Genomic DNA, 23,851 nt, shown 5'->3' with positions numbered 1-23,851 from the left:
CTAACCTGCCCTCTATTCATAGTGACAGTAGCGGTGGGTGGATGTTTGTCCAGATCTGCAAAATGCTAACTAGTAATAATACCACGCATAAAATCATTCAAATCTGCACCCAATTGTTCAATATAAATCCACTCGATAGAAGAGTAGCTGAGAGGCATCATTACTTCATGAAAGAACAGTGAAGACATGAAAGATGCAGCTCAAAAAGCTCCCCTATTGATCTCGTTTAGGGACAATATGGTTATCCTACCTAGATTATTGGACCCTACTACACCATAATGCAATGAAAAGTTGCATCACTGTTTTCAATTGAGTACAGTTCTACTCTAGGCTGTAAACTGCAGTGAAAATACCATTTGAATAATGGCGCAAAAGCTGTGTTATTTGAATGTTTCATTCCATGGATCAGTTGTGGGTCTACTCTGGACAGATTCTAGAAAAGGCACAGTAGCAGGCCAGTCTGGCTGGATGTTTACTTCTGAAGCTGATCATCATTCTCCTAAGTCTTCTTCACGTAGGCCTGTGCTCCCAGCAGGCCCAGTTATTCAGGGAAACTGAACATGCGTTCGGCCTCCTTTCCCATCTATTTCTAGACCTAGAAGCTAACGCCTAAATATAGTCGCAATGTTTCAGTCTGAAAACGCTACTTCAAAAGTCTCCTGTAGGCTACCTGCTCACATCCATCCACTCCGCTATACACCCAGTGTATAAAACATTAGGAACACCTTCCTTGTATTGAGTTGCACCCTCTTTTGCCCTCAGAACAGACTCAATTCATCGGGACTTGGACTCTACAAGGTGTCCAAAGCATTTCACAGGGATGCTGGCTCATGTTGACTCCAATGCTTCCCACAGTTGTCAAGTTGGCTGGATATCCTTTGGGTGATGGACCATTCTTGATACACATGGGAAACTATTGATTATGAAAACCCAGAAGCATTGCAGTTCTTGACACACAAACTGGTGCGCCTGGCACCTACTACCATACCCTGTTCAAAGGCACTTAAATCTTTTGTCTTGTGTATACAGTTGCCCATTGACCCTCTGAATGGCACACATACACAATCCATGTCTCAATTGTCTCATGGCTTAAAAATCCTTCTTTAACCTGGCTCCTCCCCTTCATCTACTCTGATTGAAGTGGATTTAACAAGTGACATCAATAAGGGATCATAGCTTTCACCTGGATTCACCTGGTCAGTCTATATCATGGGAAGGGCAGTTCCTATTGTGTTGTACACTCAGTGTAGTTCCAGCATCTTAACTGTGCAACGGCCATTCATCAATGGAAAGAGACATCTGTTACAAAACAGCATAAAGTTGAATGACATTCGTAGATTGTGAAGCCAAGCCTTCGATACTGAGTAAGTCTACAAGGTAGGGGGGATGTATTCTCTGTCAAATAGACATTCTCTACTTGATTGTGGAGTTGAAAACACAATCCATGATGATAAACGCTCAGTCAGTAAGCAGTATGCATTTATGCATTTCATATTGGTTGTGTGTGGTGCATTGGCACAGAAACCTGTTGGTGGAAAACACAGAAGGTTGGTGGCACCTTAATTGTGGAGGACGGGCTTACGGTAATGGCTGGAGCAGAATTAGTGGGATGGTATCAAATGGATGATTTCCATGTGTTTGACAACATTCCATGTTCTCTGTTCCTGGCTATTGTTAAGAGCCGTCCTCCCCTCAGCAGCCTCCACTGGTGGAAAATTCATTGCAAATATTTTATATAATTATAAATATAGCATCAAACTGTTAAAAATCTGATTTCCCCTTAGCTGATCATTGTCTGCTGCCAGCTCTGATTGTAGTGTAATGAGACAAGCAGGGAGAGTGAGCTCGTCCTTGGTGGTCGACGAACCTTCAACCTTCTGGCCCATATCCCTGCGTTGCATCAACTTTACCACGAACCTTAAACCTTCTGGCCCGTATCCCTGCGTGGCATCAACTGTACCACGAACCCTAAACCTTCTGGCCCATATCACTGAGTTGAATCAACTTTTCCACGAACCCTAAACCTTCTGGCCCATATCCCTGCGTTGCATCAACTTTACCACGAACCCTAAACCTTCTGGCCCGTAGCCCTGCGTGGCATCAACTGTACCACAAACCCTAAACCTTCTGGCCCATATCCCTGCGTGGCATCAACTTTACCACGAACCCTAAACCTTCTGGCCCGTATCCCTGCGTGGCATCAACTGTACCACGAACCCTAAACCTTCTGGCCCGTATCCCTGCGTGGCATCAACTGTACCACGAACCCTAAACCTTCTGGCCCATATCCCTGAGTGGCATCAACTTTACCACGAACCCTAAACCTTCTGGCCCGTATCCCTGCGTGGCATCAACTGTACCACGAACCCTAAACCTTCTGGCCCATATCCCTGCGTGGCATCAACTGTACCACGAACCCTAAACCTTCTGGCCCGTATCCCTGCGTGGCATCAACTGTACCACGAACCCTAAACCTTCTGGCCCGTATCCCTGCGTGGCATCAACTTTACCAAGAACCCTAAACCTTCTGGCCCGTATCCCTGCGTGGCATCAACTTTACCACGAACCCTAAACCTTCTGGCCCGTATCCCTGCGTGGCATCAACTTTACCACGAACCCTAAACCTTCTGGCCCGTATCCCTGCGTGGCATCAACTTTACCACGAACCCTAAACCTTCTGGCCCGTATCCCTGCGTGGCATCAACTGTACCACGAACCCTAAACCTTCTGGCCCATATCCCTGCATGGCATCAACTGTACCACGAACCCTAAACCTTCTGGCCCATATCCCTGCATGGCATCAACTGTACCACGAACCCTAAACCTTCTGGCCCATATCCCTGCATGGCATCAACTGTACCACGAACCCTAAACCTTCTGGCCCATATCCCTGCATGGCATCAACTGTACCACGAACCCTAAACCTTCTGGCCCATATCCCTGCATGGCATCAACTGTACCACGAACCCTAAACCTTCTGGCCCATATCCCTGCATGGCATCAACTGTACCACGAACCCTAAACCTTCTGGCCCGTATCCCTGCATGGCATCAACTGTACCACGAACCCTAAACCTTCTGGCCCGTATCCCTGCATGGCATCAACTGTACCACGAACCCTAAACCTTCTGGCCCATATCCCTGCGTGGCATCAACTGTACCACGAAACCATGCTGAAGTAGCAAAGTGGATATCCACGGTTATAAACACAGGGTCGCTACAGGGATTGTTATTTCTGGTGGTAATAATATTGTATGAGGGAGGAGGGTGTGCACACTGTTTCACAGGACAAGGAGGAGGTCTGAGTCGACCCAGTAAATGTTGTGGCAACTCAACCTGTTTTTCTTTCCATCAGAAAGTTCCAGGAAAATTCAAAAAACTGTTTTTGGAACTGGAGATGTTGACAGTAAGTTCATTATGTTTTATTGTGTAGAGATCCTGTAATAATGAATGGGACTATACATGGAATTATGTGTTGTACGTTTAGTACTAGGAACATATTGGGTCATCACTGTTGAGTTAATAAAAGCAGGAGGCTTTATTAATTATCACTAGGTCTGGTCATCTTGGGACATAGTGACAGATGTTAAGGGGTTGTGAGGGCTTCTGCAGTGCACATGTTCGAGTCCCAAAAGGCACCCTATGCCTTACATAGTGCACTACCTTTGACCTAATCCCTATGGGCCCTGGTCATAAGTATTCACTATATAGGGAAGATGTTGGCATTTGGGACGCATCAGACCACGTTTCTCCCCAAAGACAAGCGTCACACATCACATCTGTCTCAACATGTCTTCACAGGACCCCTCTCTCAACCACAAAGCCTACAGGGACACTTTCAAAAAGACCAAGACGCCCAAGATCCCTTTCCTTCCTCTGCTACTGAAAGGTGCCTAGACTCAGAAAACACTGCATGTTACTGTCATCACTGCCTCCTGAACCCTGCAGTGGTCTGTAATGTTACTGTCATCACTGCCTCCTGAACCCTGCAGTGGTCTGTAATGTTACTGTCATCACTGCCTCCTGAACCCTGCAGTGGTCTGTAATGTTACTGTCATCACTGCCTCCTGAACCCTGCAGTGGTCTGTAATGTTACTGTCATCACTGCCTCCTGAACCCTGCAGTGGTCTGTAATGTTACTGTCATCACGGCCTCCTGAACACTGCAGTGATATGTAATGTTACTGTCATCACGGCCTCCTGAACACTGCAGTGGTCTGTAATGTTACTGTCATCACTGCCTCCTGAACACTGCAGTGATCTGTAATGCAGACAGAAATATTGTGAGCTGAACTTAAATCAGGATCGACGAACTAGCACTCAATATTTGAACTCTGCTACATTGTTCCCTTTCTCTTAGATATCACTTTCATTCACGAGGGCAACAAAACGTTTCTCGATAACCTGGTGAATTTTGAAAAGCTGGTAAGTCGCTCCAGTATGACGGAAGGGGTTGAACATGTCAGTGTACCCAGTGTTTCTTCAACTATAGACAGTCTATAACGCAGAACCCAGGTCATCTAAAATATGTGATGGATGTGTATTTGATGTGTATGGTGTCCATCTCCTCTTGCAGCACATGATAGCCGACACGGTGCGTCTCATCAGACACTGTCAGGAGGATCACATGGGTGGGTGAAGTGTGTGTGTGTGTATGTGTGTGGGGGTATTATTCTCACACATTCTTAGATCAGCAATGACCATCAACTTTGATGAGCTATCCTTGAACCTCCATACTCATGTCATTACTTACACGCAGTGGACAGGTCACAGTGTTGACTTTCTACAGTCAGCCACTATAACACAGTAGACAGGTCACAGTGTTGACTTCCTACAGTCAGCCACTATAACACAGTAGACAGGTCACAGTGTTGACTTCCTACAGTCATCCACTATAACACAGTAGACAGGTCACAGTGTTGACTTTCTACAGTCAGCCACTATAACACAGTAGACAGGTCACAGTGTTGACTTTCTACAGTCAGCCACTATAACACAGTAGACAGGTCACAGTGTTGACTTTCTACAGTCAGCCACTATAACACAGTAGACAGGTCACAGTGTTGACTTCCTACAGTCAGCCACTATAACACAGTAGACAGGTCACAGTGTTGACTTTCTACAGTCATCCACTATAACACAGTAGACAGGTCACAGTGTTGACTTCCCACAGTCATCCACTATAACACAGTAGACAGGTCACAGTGTTGACTTCCTACAGTCAGCCACTATAACACAGTAGACAGGTCACAGTGTTGACTTTCTACAGTCAGCCACTATAACACAGTAGACAGGTCACAGTGTTGACTTTCTACAGTCAGCCACTATAACACAGTAGACAGGTCACAGTGTTGACTTCCTACAGTCAGCCACTATAATACAGTAGACAGGTCACAGTGTTGACTTCCTACAGTCAGCCACTATAACACAGTAGACAGGTCACAGTGTTGACTTTCTACAGTCATCCACTATAACACAGTAGACAGGTCACAGTGTTGACTTCCCACAGTCATCCACTATAACACAGTAGACAGGTCACAGTGTTGACTTCATACAGTCAGCCACTATAACACAGTAGACAGGTCACAGTGTTGACTTTCTACAGTAATCCACTATAACACAGTAGACAGGTCACAGTGTTGACTTTCTACAGTCAGCCACTATAACACAGTAGACAGATCAGAGTGTTGACTTCCTACAGTCAGCCACTATAACACAGTAGACAGGTCACAGTGTTGACTTTCTACAGTAATCCACTATAACACAGTAGACAGGTCACAGTGTTGACTTCCCACAGTCATCCACTATAACACAGTAGACAGGTCACAGTGTTGACTTCCTACAGTCATCCACTATAACACAGTAGACAGGTCACAGTGTTGACTTCCTACAGTTATCCACTATAACACAGTAGACAGGTCACAGTGTTGACTTCCTACAGTCATCCACTATAACACAGTAGACAGGTCACAGTGTTGACTTCCTACAGTCAGCCACTATAACACAGTAGACAGATCACAGTGTTGACTTCCTACAGTCATCCACTATAACACAGTAGACAGGTCACAGTGTTGACTTCCTACAGTCAGCCACTATAACACAGTAGACAGGTCACAGTGTTGACTTCCTACAGTCATCCACTATAACACAGTAGACAGGTCACAGTGTTGACTTCCTACAGTCATCCACTATAACACAGTAGACAGGTCACAGTGTTGACTTCCTATAGTCAGCCACTATAACACAGTAGACAGATCACAGAGTTGACTTTCTACAGTCACCCACTATAACACAGTAGACAGGTCACAGTGTTGACTTCCCACAGTCATCCACTATAACACAGTAGACAGGTCACAGTGTTGACTTCCTACAGTCAGCCACTATAACACAGTAGACAGGTCACAGTGTTGACTTTCTACAGTCAGCCACTATAACACAGTAGACAGATCACAGTGTTGACTTCCTACAGTCATCCACTATAACACAGTAGACAGGTCACAGTGTTGACTTTCTACAGTCAGCCACTATAAAATAGTAAACAGGTCACAGTGTTGACTTCCTACATTCATCCACTATAACACAGTGGACAGGTCACAGTGTTGACTTTCTACAGTCAGCCACTATAAAATAGTAAACAGGTCACAGTGTTGACTTCCTACAGTCAGCCACTATAACACAGTAGACAGGTCACAGTGTTGACTTTCTACAGTTGTTGTACAGTAAAGATGACTCAACTACAGCAGTCAGCAGAATAACAGTATCCAATTAGATCATCAGTTCATCAATAACAACATTATATGTTACTATAGTAAATTGATTGAGTCATTAATGCTGAGAACCCCCTACGGTACACAGCCACTCACAGTAATGAAGACTGTGTACCAACAACTATCTTCTGTCATGGATAATGCTCAGCTAGCATGTGTGTGTGTGTGTGTGTGTGTGTGTGTGTGTGTGTGTGTGTGTGTGTGTGTGTGTGTGTGTGTGTGTGTGTGTGTGTGTGTGTGTGTGTGTGTGTGTGTGTGTGTGTGTGTATTTACTGTGTGGTTTACCTCCTAGGGAACGGGATGCCCCAGAAGAGCAGTCCGGAGGTGCAGGCCTATGTCGACTACCTTCACGTCATTGACAATCAGCAGACTCTGTTTGAACTGTCCCACAGACTGGAACCCCGTGTGTAGATAGACCACATACACTCTCTGAGCCTGCCTCCCTCCACCCCTCGAAGTCAGACCACCAAGGAGAAGGGTACCAACTAGTCTCTGGAAACACCCCTCAGGATCCCTCAGGACTCTACAGAGCCCAGCTCTAACACACACACACACACACACACACACACACACACACACACACACACACACACACACACACACACACACACACACACACACACACACACACACAGGATTATATTAATCAGCTGCTCACACAGCAGGACTTTGATGAGTTGAATTAGGTGGGTTAATGCAGGACTGGAACAAAAGCCAGAGGGATAGGGTTGGCCAGAGTCGACAGAGAGATGACTGTGTGGCGCTGGCCAACCACTAGATGGCGCCAAAAGGCATACTGGAATACTGAGCAACGATGGAGCAGAGGTAACCAAAGAGCTTCTCAGTTTAACAAATAGATCTGGACCCGTATTGATCACAGGATCCCAGAGTAGGAGTGCTGATCTAGGATTTGTTTAGCCTTTTGGATCACAATGAATGGTCAGGGACCTAGATCAGCACTCCTACTCAGTGATGTCCTGGTAGATTAATAGGTGGATGAACTTGGATTGCTGGTCGCAGTGAAAAAGTAACGCTTCCTATTCTTTCAATGCATTTTTCTGCAAAATGTGGGTACATTGTTGGGGCCCTCCCCCCAAAAAGGTGGGTACATTGTTGGGGCCCTCCCTCCAAAAAGGTGGTTACATTGCTGGGGCCCTCCCCCCAAAATGTGGGTACATTGCGTTTACCCGCCACTACACCAGTGATCCTACTCTGAGACGCTTTATGAATATGGACCCTGCTTCAGTCACTCTGTATTGATAGCTTCAGGTTGTTGTTATCTGCTTCCAAACAGGTGACCACTCCCTGATTATCTATCTACACACAATGAATGAAAGCATCAACCTTCTGGGGACTTGAACACCAGGACACTACACTTGACAGACCTCCAGTGCATGACCACCACACACTGGACTGCTGTTAAGCTAAATGTATTTAAACAACAATATTGAAGTGTGTGTGTGTGTGTGTGTGTGTGTGTGTGTTGCATAAATGTCACTTCCAAATACTGAAAAAAAGATAATTCAAAATGTTTCTGAGTAAAGTGTGAGGTAATAAAACCTTCCTCGACAGCAGAAGGGTTTTGTTACAGTTATAGATAATGTAATAAACCATCCCCAACAGTAGAAGGGTTTTGTTACAGTTATAGATAATGTAATAAACCATTCTCAACAGCAGAAGGGTTTTGTTACAGTTATAGATAATGTAATAAACCATCCCCAACAGTAGAAGGGTTTTGTTACAGTTATAGATAATGTAATAAACCATTCTCAACAGCAGAAGGGTTTTGTTACAGTTATAGATAATGTAATAAACCATCCTCAACAGTAGAAGGGTTTTGTTACAGTTATAGATAATGTAACAAACCATTCTCAACAGTAGAAGGGTTATGTTACAGTTACAGATCATGTAATAAACCATCAGCAACAGTAGAAGGGTTATGTTATAGATAATGTAATAAACCATTCTCAACAGTAGAAGGGTTTTGTTACAGTTACAGATAATGTAATAAACCATTCTCAACAGTAGAAGGGTTATGTTATAGATAATGTAATAAACCATTCTCAACAGTAGAAGGGTTATGTTACAGTTACAGATTATGTAATAAACCATCCTCAACAGTAGAAGGGTTATGTTACAGTTACAAATAATGTAATAAACCATTCTCAACAGTAGAAGGGTTATGTTACCGTTATAGATCATGTAATAAACCATCAGCAACAGTAGAAGGGTTATGTTATAGATAATGTAATAAACCATTCTCAACAGTAGAAGGGTTTTGTTACAGTTACAGATAATGTAATAAACCATTCTCAACAGTAGAAGGGTTATGTTACAGTTACAGATCATGTAATAAACCATCAGCAACAGTAGAAGGGTTATGTTATAGATAATGTAATAAACCATTCTCAACAGTAGAAGGGTTATGTTACAGTTACAGATCATGTAATAAACCATCAGCAACAGTAGAAGGGTTATGTTATAGATAATGTAATAAACCATTCTCAACAGTAGAAGGGTTTTGTTACAGTTATAGATAATGTAATAAACCATTCTCAACAGTAGAAGGGTTTTGTTACAGTTACAGATAATGTAATAAACCATTCTCAACAGTAGAAGGGTTTTGTTACAGTTACAAATAATGTAATAAACCATTCTTAACAGCAGAAGGGTTTTGTTACAGTTATAGATAATGTAATAAACCATCCACAGTTATGGACTTAGCTGGTGGACTTAGATGTTTGGTCTTAGCTGTGGACAATCAGAGACGAAGCTTGAGGCATCAGATCCTTTGCCTGTCATGTCTCTGTATCTGCACTATGAAGAAACAGCAATACACCAAGTCAACACTTCTGCCTTTAAACATTCTTGTCCAGTTAAAACGCCTTTGCCTTTTTCTTTCAGTGGCAGTATTAGTTCATCTTATAGAAATGGCTAATAAACTGTACATGTCTATGAGCCATCCACCTGCAGGATGTTGTATCCTGTTCTAGAGAATCCTCTTGGTGAATGTTTCAGTGGTTTAGAAAAGAGATCAGACCCTGATATAGAGGTTCTTCAGTAGCACCACCAGTTCTCCTGTTGTGGATTCCCCTAACGTGTGTATCACAGAGGTGAAACACTTCTATATCTATGGTGTGTATGGTGTTTTGAGGCAGGTCATGTACTATAGATTCCATCTATATACTGTAGTATGTTGTGCGTTCCCTGGTTGGACATGGAGATTGAAGAAGTATTTATTATTATGATAATAGACTTATTTATTTGCTCGTTGTGCACTACTTTTGACCAGGTAGTGTACTATGTAGGGAATAGGGTATCATTTCTGTCCTTTTTACCTGCCGTGGGGTTCCAATAGGTTAGGAACTGGTCTGCATGATGTGGTAAAGCCATGGATCGACCACCAAGTAAAATATGCATGTAACAAAAAGCATTTCCTTGTGAAGTAGTGGTTTTCTACATGTCGCTACAACGCCCAAATCAGCATGTACTAACAAATATTATTTCAGAAATGGAAACAAAAGCAATACCAAGTCACTGCTCTTCTCTCTCATCAGTCTTTATGCGTTTAATTTCTTACAGTCCTTTTGAAATGTTAAATAATAAATGAAATGTTTTGTTGTATGAATACAGTGAGTTGAGTTTCTTTGGAAAGCCGTGCGGATACATAGTTAAACTGGGAGAAATGCTGCGGCACCGCAGAACTGAGACGAGTGAGATGCAAGACTTCTCACCGTCGCACAGCGTCTGGCATATGCAAGGGGTTCCTTCACGCTGATCTATAATCTGAAACTACTATCTCATGGTCAAGGGGTTCCTTCACGCTGATCTATAATCTGAAACTACTATCTCATGGTCAATGGGTTCCTTCACGCTGATCTATAATCTGAAACTACTATCTCATGGTCAAGGGGTCCTTCACGCTGATCTATAATCTGAAACTACTATCTCATGGTCAAGGGGTTCCTTCACGCTGATCTATAATCTGAAACTACTATCTCATGGTCAATGGGTTCCTTCACGCTGATCTATAATCTGAAACTACTATCTCATGGTCAAGGGGTTCCTTCACGCTGATCTATAATCTGAAACTACTATCTCATGGTCAAGGGGTTCCTTCACGCTGATCTATAATCTGAAACTACTATCTCATGGTCAATGGGTTCCTTCACGCTGATCTATAATCTGAAACTACTATCTCATGGTCAATGGGTTCCTTCACGCTGATCTATAATCTGAAACTACTATCTCATGGTCAAGGGGTTCCTTCACGCTGATCTATAATCTGAAACTACTATCTCATGGTCAAGGGGTTCCTTCACGCTGATCTATAATCTGAAACTACTATCTCATGGTCAAGCGATGAACACAGACGTTGACGTCAACACTTAACTCATATTTTTAAAAAACAACTTTTTTTTGTTTCATGTTTCGTAACTAAAATACAACATGCTCTCTCAGAAATATGTTCAGTCTTCATCCTCAAGGTTGCTCTTTCACCAAACAAAAATCTATCAAATATCACTATCTGCTCACTTTGCATGGAGCCTAGTACAACAACAAACAAGACCAGCTTTACTCCAGTTCCCTAAAAGCATCTGTGCCCCAGCCCGATGCCCTCATTGGCCTTAACCAGGTGCCCTGTGTGGCCTTTAACATGCCTCTCTATGACATTCCCCCTGCTGGGCCAGGCTGTACACCCTGCCATTTCCTCCCCAACATCCTGGGCACCCCCTCATTTTCCCGTCACATAATCACTGCCTAGCTGCCGCCGCCGCACGCTAATGGGGGGAAGAGAGGAGGCAGATGAAGACCTAGGCTGTGTCCCAAATGGCACCCTATTCTCTATATAGTGCACTACTTTTGGACTACTTCTGGTCCAAAGTAGTGCACTATGTAGGGAGGGAATAGGTTGCCAATTTGGGACACAGCCCTAGAGCGCGGAGGGAAGGCTTCATTTCCCCGTGGAGGATACAACAAACCCACAGAATCAATCTTCCATCTGCTGGCTGTTCTGTTGTTGTAGCCTGACAGTGTAGAAGCCACTTTGGCTCCCAGGAAGGAATTAAGTGCAAGACAACAGCTATTTGCGTCGGAGTGCGTTGGGTGCCGGGTGAGAAGACAGAATCCTTCTATGTGGGACTCCAACTAAAGATTACCGTGGTGACGTTAATTGGTGAATGTGCTCATAGAAGTGTGTAATTTAACGAGTTTAACAACACAAAATGTGCGTCAGTCATATCCGTTTCACACAGGTGTGTGGTTTTAAAGGCCCAGTGCAGTCAAAAACTAGATTTTACTTGTGTTTTTGTATACATTTCCACACTATGAGGTTGGAATAATACTGTGAAATTGGGAGATTTATGATAATTAACTTTTAGTGAAAGAGCTGTTTGAAAAGACCTCCTGAAATGTCAGCTTGTGTGGCTGGGTGGGGTTTTTGGACCACCTGGTGACATCACCATGCTGTATAAGTTAATAGACCAATAACAAAGAGTTTGTCCTCCTCTCTGCCAATAACAGGACATTTTCAGGTTACACATCCCTCCCATTAGGCTCCTCTAATTATGACCCTCTCTCAGACCACTCCCAGACAGTCCTAGCAAAATGATTGCTTGAGAAATTGCATTTTGCTAAGACGGTAAGAAGCTATTTTTGTTTATTTTTGACCATTTAAATAAATGTTACCCAGAAATGATTTTGATATTGAGATACAAATGGCTGCAGTGGAACTAAGGAACAAGGCCAACAGACGCCGTAGCCTTGATCTGCAGCAGGCAACTGGCATCTCATCAGCTTGAGGCGTCTTTGGGATTTTACCACCACCTCCCACCTTCCCAAGCCACAACACCCCGTATACATCAGCAATGTCAAACAATAATATTGATCATCTTTAAACGGAACATTATGAAATGGTTCGTTATATATAGTTGATTATCATTATTTCATGGGCTACTAGTTTCATCTCTGTGGAGCTGCATGCTCTTTTCTATGTGAAGATACATTTAAAAATCCTCTCTGGGTGAGAATATGATCAGAACCTTGACTGTGAACCCTGGGTGATATTTCATCATAACACTGCATACAGTAGAGCTCCAGAGAGATCCATCACCAACACTGACATTATACCTCACGCCTGGGGGCTTTGGTGCACCTCAAAGGGCACACTATTCTCTATAGAAGCCCCATATGGGCCCTGATCAAAATGAGTGCACTATATAGGGAATAGGGTGCCATTTGGGACACTGTCTGTGACTCAATGACAGTACAATCAAACTACTGACCCCACGTTTAGAATATTTGAGTTATGGGTTGTTGCTGTTTGTTCATCTAGTTAATCTAGATGATGAAAGGCAACTTCACTTGCTACATTTCCCCTCCTCTCTGGATCACATGATCTTGTTGTTGTCTGCTCATTCTGTGTGTGCTTTAATTCAGTCCATAGAGCTTGATAACCAGACTATAACACAGAGCACAGAGAAATCAAGGAGGGCTGATCTAATCTGTAGCTGCTCTTCATAGAGAGGTATCAGTGGGATGTCTGTGAATAAGTTCCTCTACATCGCCATGCCCTGAATGAATTACACCAGTCTGTTAGTATTCTGTCTCTGGTGTACAAAAAGGTCAATGTCAAACGCAGCTCATTTAAAAGTCAATAGGCGCCGTGCACACATCTCCTGGGAATGCCAGGCCTGGGACTCTGCTCCAGACGCTATTGTGTATCATTCAGTTAGCTGACCTTCCAATGAAATATGCTCTCCATACTGAATTACATGGTCCAAATAGAGGCATAAGTTCCCGACAAATCCTGCTCCCTCTTGGGTAGTAATTCAAACATATTCATGTACACCAACAAGTAAATATTTTCTTAAATTCCTCATTGTTCATATTGACATTTTAATTTGCATTGGTGTAATACTGAAAGTAATTCAAAAATACATACAGAGAAAAGTATGTCCGTTAATTGCTTATATAACATATAAATAAGTACTTTTTAAAATCCTAGCTTGTTATCACCAACAATCACCAACAATCACCAACATCACCAACAAACTATCAGGGTACGAACACACCAAGAAAGTCGTGAAGAGGGCACGACAACGCCTTTTACCCCAGATGGCTCGTACCCCAACAATGGCAGGGGAAGTATATGACATACTTTATCAACAGCAGACTTGCAGGATGGCTGATAAATTGAAATAAGTTTGCCGTTATGGAGTTACTGCTGTCTGTTTAGAAAGAAATGTAATAATTCAGAATAGCCAACTACAGTGAGGCAAAAAAGTAGACAAAATGAGAAAAAAAATCCATAAAATCACATTTTTAATTAATTTATTTGCAAATTATGGTGGAAAATAAGTATTTGGTCACCTACAAACAAGCAAGATTTCAGTCTCTCACAGACCTGTAACTTCTTCTTTAAGAGGCTCCTCTGTCCTCCACTCGTTACCTGTATTAATGGCACCTGTTTGAACTTGTTATCAGTATAAAAGACACCTGTCCACAACCTCAAACAGTCACACTTCAAACTCCACTAGAGAGAGCTGTCAAAGAGCTGTCAAAGGACACCAGAAACAAAATTGTAGACCTGCACCAGGCTGGGAAGACTGAATCTGCAATAGGTAAACAGTTTTTGATCCTAGTAGAACGTCCCTGTCTTAGGTCAGTTAGGATCACAACCTTATTTTAAGAATGTGAAATATCAGAATAATAGGAGAGAATTATTTCTTTCAGCTTTTATTTATTTCATCACATTCACAATGGGTCAGAAGTTTACATACACTCAATTAGTATTTGGTAGCATTGCCTTTACATTGTTTAACTTGGGTCAAACGTTTTGGGTAGCCTTCCACAAGCCTCCCACAATAAGTTGGGTGAATTTTGGTGTAACTGAGTCAGGTTTGTAGGCCTCCTTGCTCGACACACACTTTTTCAGTTCTGCCAATATATTTTTTTTTACCCCCTTTTCACCCCAATTTCGTGGTATCCAATTGTTAGTAGTTACTATCTTGTCTCCCCAGCCCAACTCCCGTACGGGCTCGGGAGAGACAAAGGTCGACAGACATGCGTCCTCCGAAACACAACCCAACCAAGTCGCACTTCTTCTTAACACAGCGCGCATCCAACCCGGAAGCCAGCCACACCAATGTGTCGGAGGAAACACTGAGCACCTGACAACCTTGTTTAGCGTGCACTGCGCCCTGCCCGCCACAGGAGTCAGTGGTGCGCGATGAGACAAGGATATCCCTACCGGCCAAATTGTGCGTCGCCCCACGGACCTCCCGGTCGTGACCGGCTGCGACAGAGTCTGGGCGCAAACCCAGAGTCTCTGGTGGCACAGCTAGCACTGCGATGCAGTGCTGCCAACAAATTTTCGATGGGATTGAGGTCAGGGCTTTGTGATGGCCACTCCAATACCTTGACTTTGTTGTCCTTAAGCCATTTTGCCACAACTTTGGAAGTATGTTTGTGGTCATTGTCCAATTGGAAGACACATTTATGACCAAGCTTTAACTTCTTGACTGATATCTTGAGATGTTGCTTCAAAATATCCACATAATTTTTCTACCTCATGATGCCATGTATTTTGTGAAGTGCACCAGTCCCTCCTGCAGCAAAGCATCCCCACAACATGATGCTGCCTCCTCTGTGCTTCATGGTTGGAATGGTGTTCTTCGACTTGCAAGCCTCCCCCTTTTTCCTCCAAACATAACAACATTATGACCTAACAGTTCTATTTTTGTTTCATCAGACCAGGGGACATTTCTCCAAAAAGTACGATCTTTGTCCCCATGTACAGTTGCAAACCGTAGTCTGGCTTTTTTTATTGCGGTTTTGAAGCAGTGGCTTCTTCCTTGCTGAGCGACCTTTCAGGTTATGTCGATATAGGACTCGTTTTACTGTGGATATATATACTTTTGTACCTGTTTCCTCCAGCATCTTCACAAGGTCCTTTGCTGTTGTTCTGGGATTGATTTGAACTTTTCGCACCAAAGTACATTAATCTCTAGGAGACAGAACGCGTCTCCTTCCTGAGCGGTATGATGGCTGCGTGGTCCCATGGTGTTTATACTTGCGTACTATTGTTTGTACAGATAAACGTGGTACCTTCAGGCATTTGGAAATTGCTCCCAAGGATGAACCAGACCTGTGGAGGTCTACAAATTATTTTTTTCTGAGGTCTTGACTGATTTCTTTTGATTTTCCCATGATATCAAGCAAAGAGTTTGAAGGTAGGCCTTGAAATACATCCACAGGTACACCTCCAATTGACTCAAATGATGTCAATTCGCCTATCAGAAGCTTCTAAAGCTATGACATAATTTTCTGGAATTTTCCAAACTGTTTAAAGGAACAGTCAACTTAGTGTATGTAAACTTCCGACTTCCATTATCTTCGTACACACTTTCTATTTGGTTTTTCGTAATTTCGTCAATTTACACTGAAAGTGTTTTTTCATACCGAAAATGTGTGAAAAGAATAAATCCTCCCGTGACCAACTTGGACTCCCGACCCTTAGTTTGGGAACCACTGTATTATAAAACGGCTAGTATAATAAACTCACTGTAAAAGTGTTTTCACAAAAATTATGTCATTAAAGATGAAGACGAATTGCTTCATTTTTTTTTACATCTTTTAAACACAAAAAAATTACAAGGTTGAAAATAAGCAAACTTAATTTTTTCAAAACAGAGCAGAATTGAGTCAACTAACTTTTTTCTGGAGGTATTCAGAAGTACTATCAATGAGGTAACCTCAGTTGTCTTGGAGTCAGGATCATGGAACACCCTTTTCAGGAAGTGTTTTTCAAGACAATAGAGTTTAGCATGTTTTGTGTTCATCCACAGCTGTAGGGTCATTTATATCCTGGAGTCTCCGTCAGGACGAAGGCCTGCACAGAACCTTAAGGTCAACACACACACACACACACACACACACACACACACACATACACACACACACACACACACACACACACACACACACACACACACACATACACACACACACAAGGAAGGCCTACACCACACAGAACCTCAAGGTCAACACACACACACACACACATACACACACACACACACACACACAAGGAAGGCCTACACCACACAGAACCTCAAGGTAAACACACACACACACCACGAGGAAGGCCTACACCACACAGAACCTCAAGGTAAACACACACACACCCCGGGGAAGGCCTACACCACACACAACTGGTAAACACACACACCCGAGGAAGGCCTACACCACACAGAACCTCAAGGTAAACACACACCCCGAGGAAGGCCTACACCTCACAGAACCTCAAGGTAAACACACACACACCCCGAGGAAGGCCTACACCTCACAGAACCTCAAGGTAAACACACACCCCGAGGAAGGCCTACACCACACAGAACCTCAAGGTAAACACACACACACCCCGAGGAAGGCCTACACCACACAGAACCGGTAAACACACACACCCGAGGAAGGCCTACACCTCACAGAACCTCAAGGTAAACACACACACACCCCGAGGAAGGCCTACACCACACAGAACCGGTAAACACACACACCCGAGGAAGGCCTTCACCTCACAGAACCTCAAGGTAAACACACACACACCCCGAGGAAGGCCTACACCTCACAGAACCTCAAGGTAAACCCACACACACACCACGAGGAAGGCCTTTCACCACACAGAACCTCAAGGTAAACACACACACACCCCGAGGAAGGCCTACACCTCACAGAACCTCAAGGTAAACACACACACACCCCGAGGAAGGCCTACACCTCACAGAACCGGTAAACACAGAAGGTCTTCTTGGTATGAGAGGTCATCATGATTAATATAGTCATTAATAATGGATGTAAAGCCTGACAGAATTTATCGTAGATCATTTAGGCATGATAAGTGATTGCAATGAATATGTGAATAGATATCACGCGGCAGAGCAGGATTTCAACACCAAGAGACATATATCTGTCAATAGAAAAACTTCCTGTAGTATAATAAATATCTTTATCCCAGCCAATCACAGTCCACCATATTGTGCGGTGAACCGCACCACAGGAGAATAATAATGCAAAACGTCTGTGATTCATTAAGAGAGATCAATGTTTCTTTTAGACACAGTTCTCTAGGATCAATACCCCTCTGGCTGCTAGCAGTTGTATTGATCTCATCTAGTCCTGTTCTCTCTCTCTCTCTCTCTCTCTCTCTCTCTCTCTCTCTCTCTCTCTCCTCCCACAGGAATCATTGTCAGATGCTATTAAGGAGCCCTGTAAAATATTTAAATATCTCATTGGTGAGGCCTTATCCCTTTAATCATCTGTTTAAAGATCACATCTGCCTAACAAATGGCTCCCTAATTCACTATGTAGTGCACTACTTTTGACCAGGACCTATAGTGCACTATATAGCGAATAGGTTGCAATTTGGGACCCAAAACAGAGTCCTCTCTCTCTCTCTCTTTCTGCAGCGTCATGGTGATGAGCCACTTCATTGATCTTGGACACCTCCAAATTCTTCAATGAGCACCATCGTGTTGAATGTGTATTTTCAGATTACACCTCAACTTTCACTGCTTGAAGATAGTTAGAGAATCAGCTTCCAATAAAGTGTTTCCACTGTCTATCTGGGTTGTGTTTATTATGGCACATGAGGGAACACCTCTTCCCCTTTCATTACGCCTTTTTTTCTGTTGGCTTCCTGGTGAACACACTCCTAGGCTCTACAGTGTAGGTGGACTTGGCTGAGGACTGGAGTTAAAAAACAGAACAACCAGCTCTGCTTACTGTGTTCTGTCTCTACTGACCCTGACTGTTACTGTGTTCTCTACTGACCCTGACTGTTACTGTGTTCTGTCTCTACTGACCCTGACTGTTACTGTGTTCTGTCTCTACTGACCCTGACTGTTACTGTGTTCTCTCTACTGACCCTGACTGTTACTGTGTTCTCTACTGACCCTGACTGTTACTGTGTTCTCTACTGACCCTGACTGTTACTGTGTTCTCTACTGACCCTGACTGTTACTGTGTTCTCTACTGACCCTGACTGTTACTGTGTTCTCTACTGACCCTGACTGTTACTGTGTTCTCTAGTGATACTGACTGTTACTGTGTTCTCTACTGACCCTGACTGTTACTGTGTTCTCTACTGACCCTGACTGTTACTGTGTTCTCTACTGACCCTGACTGTTACTGTGTTCTCTACTGACCCTGACTGTTACTGTGTTCTCTACTGACCCTGACTGTTACTGTGTTCTGTCTCTACTGACCCTGACTGTTACTGTGTTCTCTACTGACCCTGACTGTTACTGTGTTCTCTACTGACCCTGACTGTTACTGTGTTCTCTACTGACCCTGACTGCCACTGTGTTCTCTACTGACCCTGACTGTTACTGTGTTCTGTCTCTACTGACCCTGACTGTTACTGTGTTCTGTCTCTACTGACCCTGACTGTTACTGTGTTCTCTACTGACCCTGACTGTTACTGTGTTCTCTAGTGATACTGACTGTTACTGTGTTCTCTACTGACCCTGACTGTTACTGTGTTCTCTTTCAACTGACCCTGACTGTTACTGTGTTCTCTACTGACCCTGACTGTTACTGTGTTCTCTACTGACCCTGACTGTTACTGTGTTCTGTCTCTACTGACCCTGACTGTTACTGTGTTCTCTAGTGATACTGACTGTTACTGTGTTCTCTACTGACCCTGACTGTTACTGTGTTCTCTACTGACCCTGACTGTTACTGTGTTCTCTACTGACCCTGACTGTTACTGTGTTCTGTCTCTACTGACACTGGCTGTTACTGTGTTCTGTCTCTACTGACACTGGCTGTTACTGTGTTCTGTCTCTACTGACCCTGACTGTTACTGTGTTCTCTACTGACCCTGACTGTTACTGTGTTCTCTACTGACCCTGACTGCTACTGTGTTCTCTACTGACCCTGACTGTTACTGTGTTCTCTACTGACCCTGACTGTTACTGTGTTCTCTACTGACCCTCTCTACTGACCCTGACTGTTACTGTGTTCTCTACTGACCCTGACTGTTACTGTGTTCTCTACTGACCCTGACTGTTACTGTGTTCTCTACTGACCCTGACTGTTACTGTGTTCTCTACTGACCCTGACTGTTACTGTGTTCTCTACTGACCCTGACTGTTACTGTGTTCTCTACTGACCCTGACTGTTACTGTGTTCTCTACTGACCCTGACTGTTACTGTGTTCTCTACTGACCCTGACTGTTACTGTGTTCTCTACTGACCCTGACTGCTACTGTGTTCTCTACTGACCCTGACTGCTACTGTGTTCTCTACTGACCCTGACTGCTACTGTGTTCTCTACTGACCCTGACTGTTACTGTGTTCTCTACTGACACTGGCTGTTACTGTGTTCTCTACTGACCCTGACTGTTACTGTGTTCTCTACTGACCATGACTGTTACTGTGTTCTCTACTGACCCTGACTGTTACTGTGTTCTCTACTGACCCTGACTGTTACTGTGTTCTCTACTGACCCTGACTGTTACTGTGTTCTCTACTGACCCTGACTGTTACTGTGTTCTCTACTGACCCTGACTGCTACTGTGTTCTCGACTGACCCTGACTGTTACTGTGTTCTCTACTGACACTAGCTGTTACTGTGTTCTCTACTGACACTGGCTGTCACTGTGTTCTCTACTGACCCTGACTGTTACTGTGTTCTCTACTGACCCTGACTGTTACTGTGTTCTCTACTGACCCTGACTGTTACTGTGTTCTCTACTGACCCTGACTGTTACTGTGTTCTCTACTGAGCTTCAAGTAACTGGGAATTACAGTTATCAACCAATCCCTCCTCCCCTGTCTCGTTGGTGGTGTTGACTGTGAGTCTGTTTCCCCAGGTGAGGTCTCTGACCTGTTCAGTGTGAAGGAGGTGGATGGTATTGTAGCAGGGGGAGGACCGAGGTGCAGGGGCTGGGCCTGCTGGACACCAGAGACGACTGCTGGAGGTTTTTCATGCACCAAGTCCGACTCAAACTCAAGGTCCAGTTCAGTCAGACACTTGACTCTTTCTAACCTGTAGGTAGTCTGCTTCCTGTAAATTCCCCTCAGAATCTAGAGGGAGATAGTCAGTTAAGACACGGCTCCTTGAATTGTGCCCTGTTGAATGGTTGCTATGGTTAGATGCCTTGCCAGAGCGATGGAGACACAGGGGGGCTAAAGGAGAGGAAATAAAGAGTCAGACAGTTCCAGGTCCAGCTAATCCATCCATGGACCCCGACAGGCCTCTACTGGGGTGTCCTGCCTGTTAGATCCAAACTCAGGCTGTGGCTCACTGCACATGTCAGACATGTCCCACAACGGACTGAAAGAGAAGGAGAGAGCGAGAGATGGAAAGAGAGGGAGAGGGGGGGAGGAAGGATGGAAGGAAGGAAGGAATGTGAGTGAGAGGGAAAGAGAGGGAGAGGGTGGGGGGAGGAAGAGAGGAAGGATGGAAGGAAGGAAGGAATGTGAGTGAGAGGGAAAGAGAGAGGGAGGTAGAATGGACAGGCTACCAGTTTGTCTCACTCTGTTAAAAGAGGATGTGTCCTATTTGGATGCATCTGCCATGTCAGTGGTCTATGACTGTGTGTGTGTTGTCATACAGTATGTGCATTTGGGCTTACATCCTTTTATGTCTGTGTTGGGCAATGTGCACATATGTGTCTGTGTGTTTACCTTGTCTGCCAAAAGTGTCTGGTGGTTAGCCACCCAGAGCCCCATCTCTCCCAGGGCCTGTATGTTCATGGCTTTGTGGAGTACAGGGTGCTGTTTAGGACCATATGGGCCTCCCTATGGGGTCTGGTCAAAAGTAGTGCACTAAATAGGGAATAGGGTGCCTGCCATGTGTCCATATCTGTCTGAACCTCACTTCCTTCTTCCTGCCATGCGGATGGTGTCTCTCTCTAGCTGGTTCTGTGTCTGTCTCCTGTGGCCAGTGCCCTGCGTCTCAGGGCCCGTCTCTTCCCTGCCCTGGTCCACTGCACTACCATGGACTGGTTCCACAGCTGGCCCCCTGAGGCCCTGCAGTCTGTCAGCCTCAGGTTCATCCAGGAAACTGAGGACATTGAGGTGAGGCCTGGTAGCTACTAGACAGCTTTTTAAATGTACCGGACACTTTCAACAAGGTACTGTAGTCTTCTTTACCAGGCCTGGGTTCAGCCTGTTTTCCATTTCTTTCAAATAATTCAAAACGGATTAAATTCATCATTCATTTTGAGTGATTTTCGAAACTATGTGAAATGTGCTTTACACAGCTCAGGTCTGTTCCAGTAGATGAATGACACCACAAGGCCGTGTAGTTGTACTGATGTGATGGTGTTTTAGACAGCTCAGGTCTGTTCCAGTAGATGAATGACACCACAAGGCCGTGTAGTTGTACTGATGTGATGGTGTTTTAGACAGCTCAGGTCTGTTCCAGTAGATGAATGACACCACAAGGCCGTGTAGTTGTACTGATGTGATGGTGTTTTACACAGCTCAGGTCTGTTCCAGTAGATGAATGACACCACAAGGCCGTGTAGTTGTACTGATGTGATGGTGTTTTACACAGCTCAGGTCTGTTCTAGTAGATGAATGACACCACAAGGCCGTGTAGTTGTACTGATGTGATGGTGTTTTAGACAGCTCAGGTCTGTTCCAGTAGATGAATGACACCACAAGGCCGTGTAGTTGTACTGATGTGATGGTGTTTTACACAGCTCAGGTCTGTTCCAGTAGATGAATGACACCACAAGGCCGTGTAGTTGTACTGATGTGATGGTGTTTTACACAGCTCAGGTCTGTTCCAGTAGATGAATGACACCACAAGGCCGTGTAGTTGTACTGATGTGATGGTGTTTTAGACAGCTCAGGTCTGTTCCAGTAGATGAATGACACCACAAGGCCGTGTAGTTGTACTGATGTGATGGTGTTTTACACAGCTCAGGTCTGTTCCAGTAGATGAATGACACCACAAGGCCGTGTAGTTGTACTGATGTCATGGTGTTTTACACAGCTCAGGTCTGTTCCAGTAGATGAATGACACCACAAGGCCGTGTAGTTGTACTGATGTGATGGTGTTTTACACAGCTCAGGTCTGTTCCAGTAGATGAATGACACCACAAGGCCGTGTAGTTGTACTGATGTGATGGTGTTTTACACAGCTCAGGTCTGTTCCAGTAGATGAATGACACCACAAGGCCGTGTAGTTGTACTGATGTGATGGTGTTTTACACAGCTCAGGTCTGTTCCAGTAGATGAATGACACCACAAGGCCGTGTAGTTGTACTGATGTGATGGTGTTTTAGACAGCTCAGGTCTGTTCCAGTAGATGAATGACACCACAAGGCCGTGTAGTTGTACTGATGTGATGGTGTTTTAGACAGCTCAGGTCTGTTCCAGTAGATGAATGACACCACAAGGCCGTGTAGTTGTACTGATGTGATGGTGTTTTAGACAGCTCAGGTCTGTTCCAGTAGATGAATGACACCACAAGGCCGTGTAGTTGTACTGATGTGATGGTGTTTTACACAGCTCAGGTCTGTTCCAGTAGATGAATGACACCACAAGGCCGTGTAGTTGTACTGATGTGATGGTGTTTTAGACAGCTTAGGTCTGTTCCAGTAGATGAATGACACCACAAGGCCGTGTAGTTGTACTGATGTGATGGTGTTTTACACAGCTCAGGTCTGTTCCAGTAGATGAATGACACCACAAGGCCGTGTAGTTGTACTGATGTGATGGTGTTTTACACAGCTCAGGTCTGTTCCAGTAGATGAATGACACCACAAGGCCGTGTAGTTGTACTGATGTGATGGTGTTTTACACAGCTCAGGTCTGTTCCAGTAGATGAATGACACCACAAGGCCGTGTAGTTGTACTGATGTGATGGTGTTTTACACAGCTCAGGTCTGTTCCAGTAGATGAATGACACCACAAGGCCGTGTAGTTGTACTGATGTGATGGTGTTTTAGACAGCTCAGGTCTGTTCCAGTAGATGAATGACACCACAAGGCCGTGTAGTTGTACTGATGTGATGGTGTTTTACACAGCTCAGGTCTGTTCCAGTAGATGAATGACACCACAAGGC

At 44.2% G+C, this 23,851-nt stretch overlaps 1 protein-coding gene across 1 annotated transcript; it reads left to right on the top strand.

The window, feature by feature from the left end:
* Positions 1-2,510: 2,510 nt before the first annotated feature.
* On the top strand, positions 2,511-10,393 carry LOC135575148 (rap guanine nucleotide exchange factor 5-like). The gene is made up of 5 exons (XM_065027499.1): positions 2,511-3,405; positions 3,801-3,888; positions 4,359-4,423; positions 4,575-4,629; positions 7,058-10,393. The coding sequence occupies exons 1-5, from the start codon at positions 3,397-3,399 to the stop codon at positions 7,174-7,176; spliced, it is 336 nt and encodes a 111-aa protein (XP_064883571.1). The 5' UTR covers positions 2,511-3,396; the 3' UTR covers positions 7,177-10,393.
* The last annotated feature ends 13,458 nt before the right edge of the window (positions 10,394-23,851 follow it).

This window comes from Oncorhynchus nerka, linkage group LG14, assembly GCF_034236695.1.
Source record: "Oncorhynchus nerka isolate Pitt River linkage group LG14, Oner_Uvic_2.0, whole genome shotgun sequence".
Taxonomy (NCBI): Eukaryota; Metazoa; Chordata; class Actinopteri; order Salmoniformes; family Salmonidae; genus Oncorhynchus; species Oncorhynchus nerka.
This window is presented reverse-complemented; position numbering and strand designations above follow the sequence as displayed.

Bases quoted from the DNA above. Each gene is read 5' to 3' on its own strand.
- LOC135575148 (XM_065027499.1), top strand. The intron at 3,889-4,358 runs GTGCCTAGACTC...CCTTTCTCTTAG, and splicing joins CCTTCCTCTGCTACTGAAAG to ATATCACTTTCATTCACGAG. The intron at 4,630-7,057 runs GTGGGTGAAGTG...TTTACCTCCTAG, and splicing joins CTGTCAGGAGGATCACATGG to GGAACGGGATGCCCCAGAAG.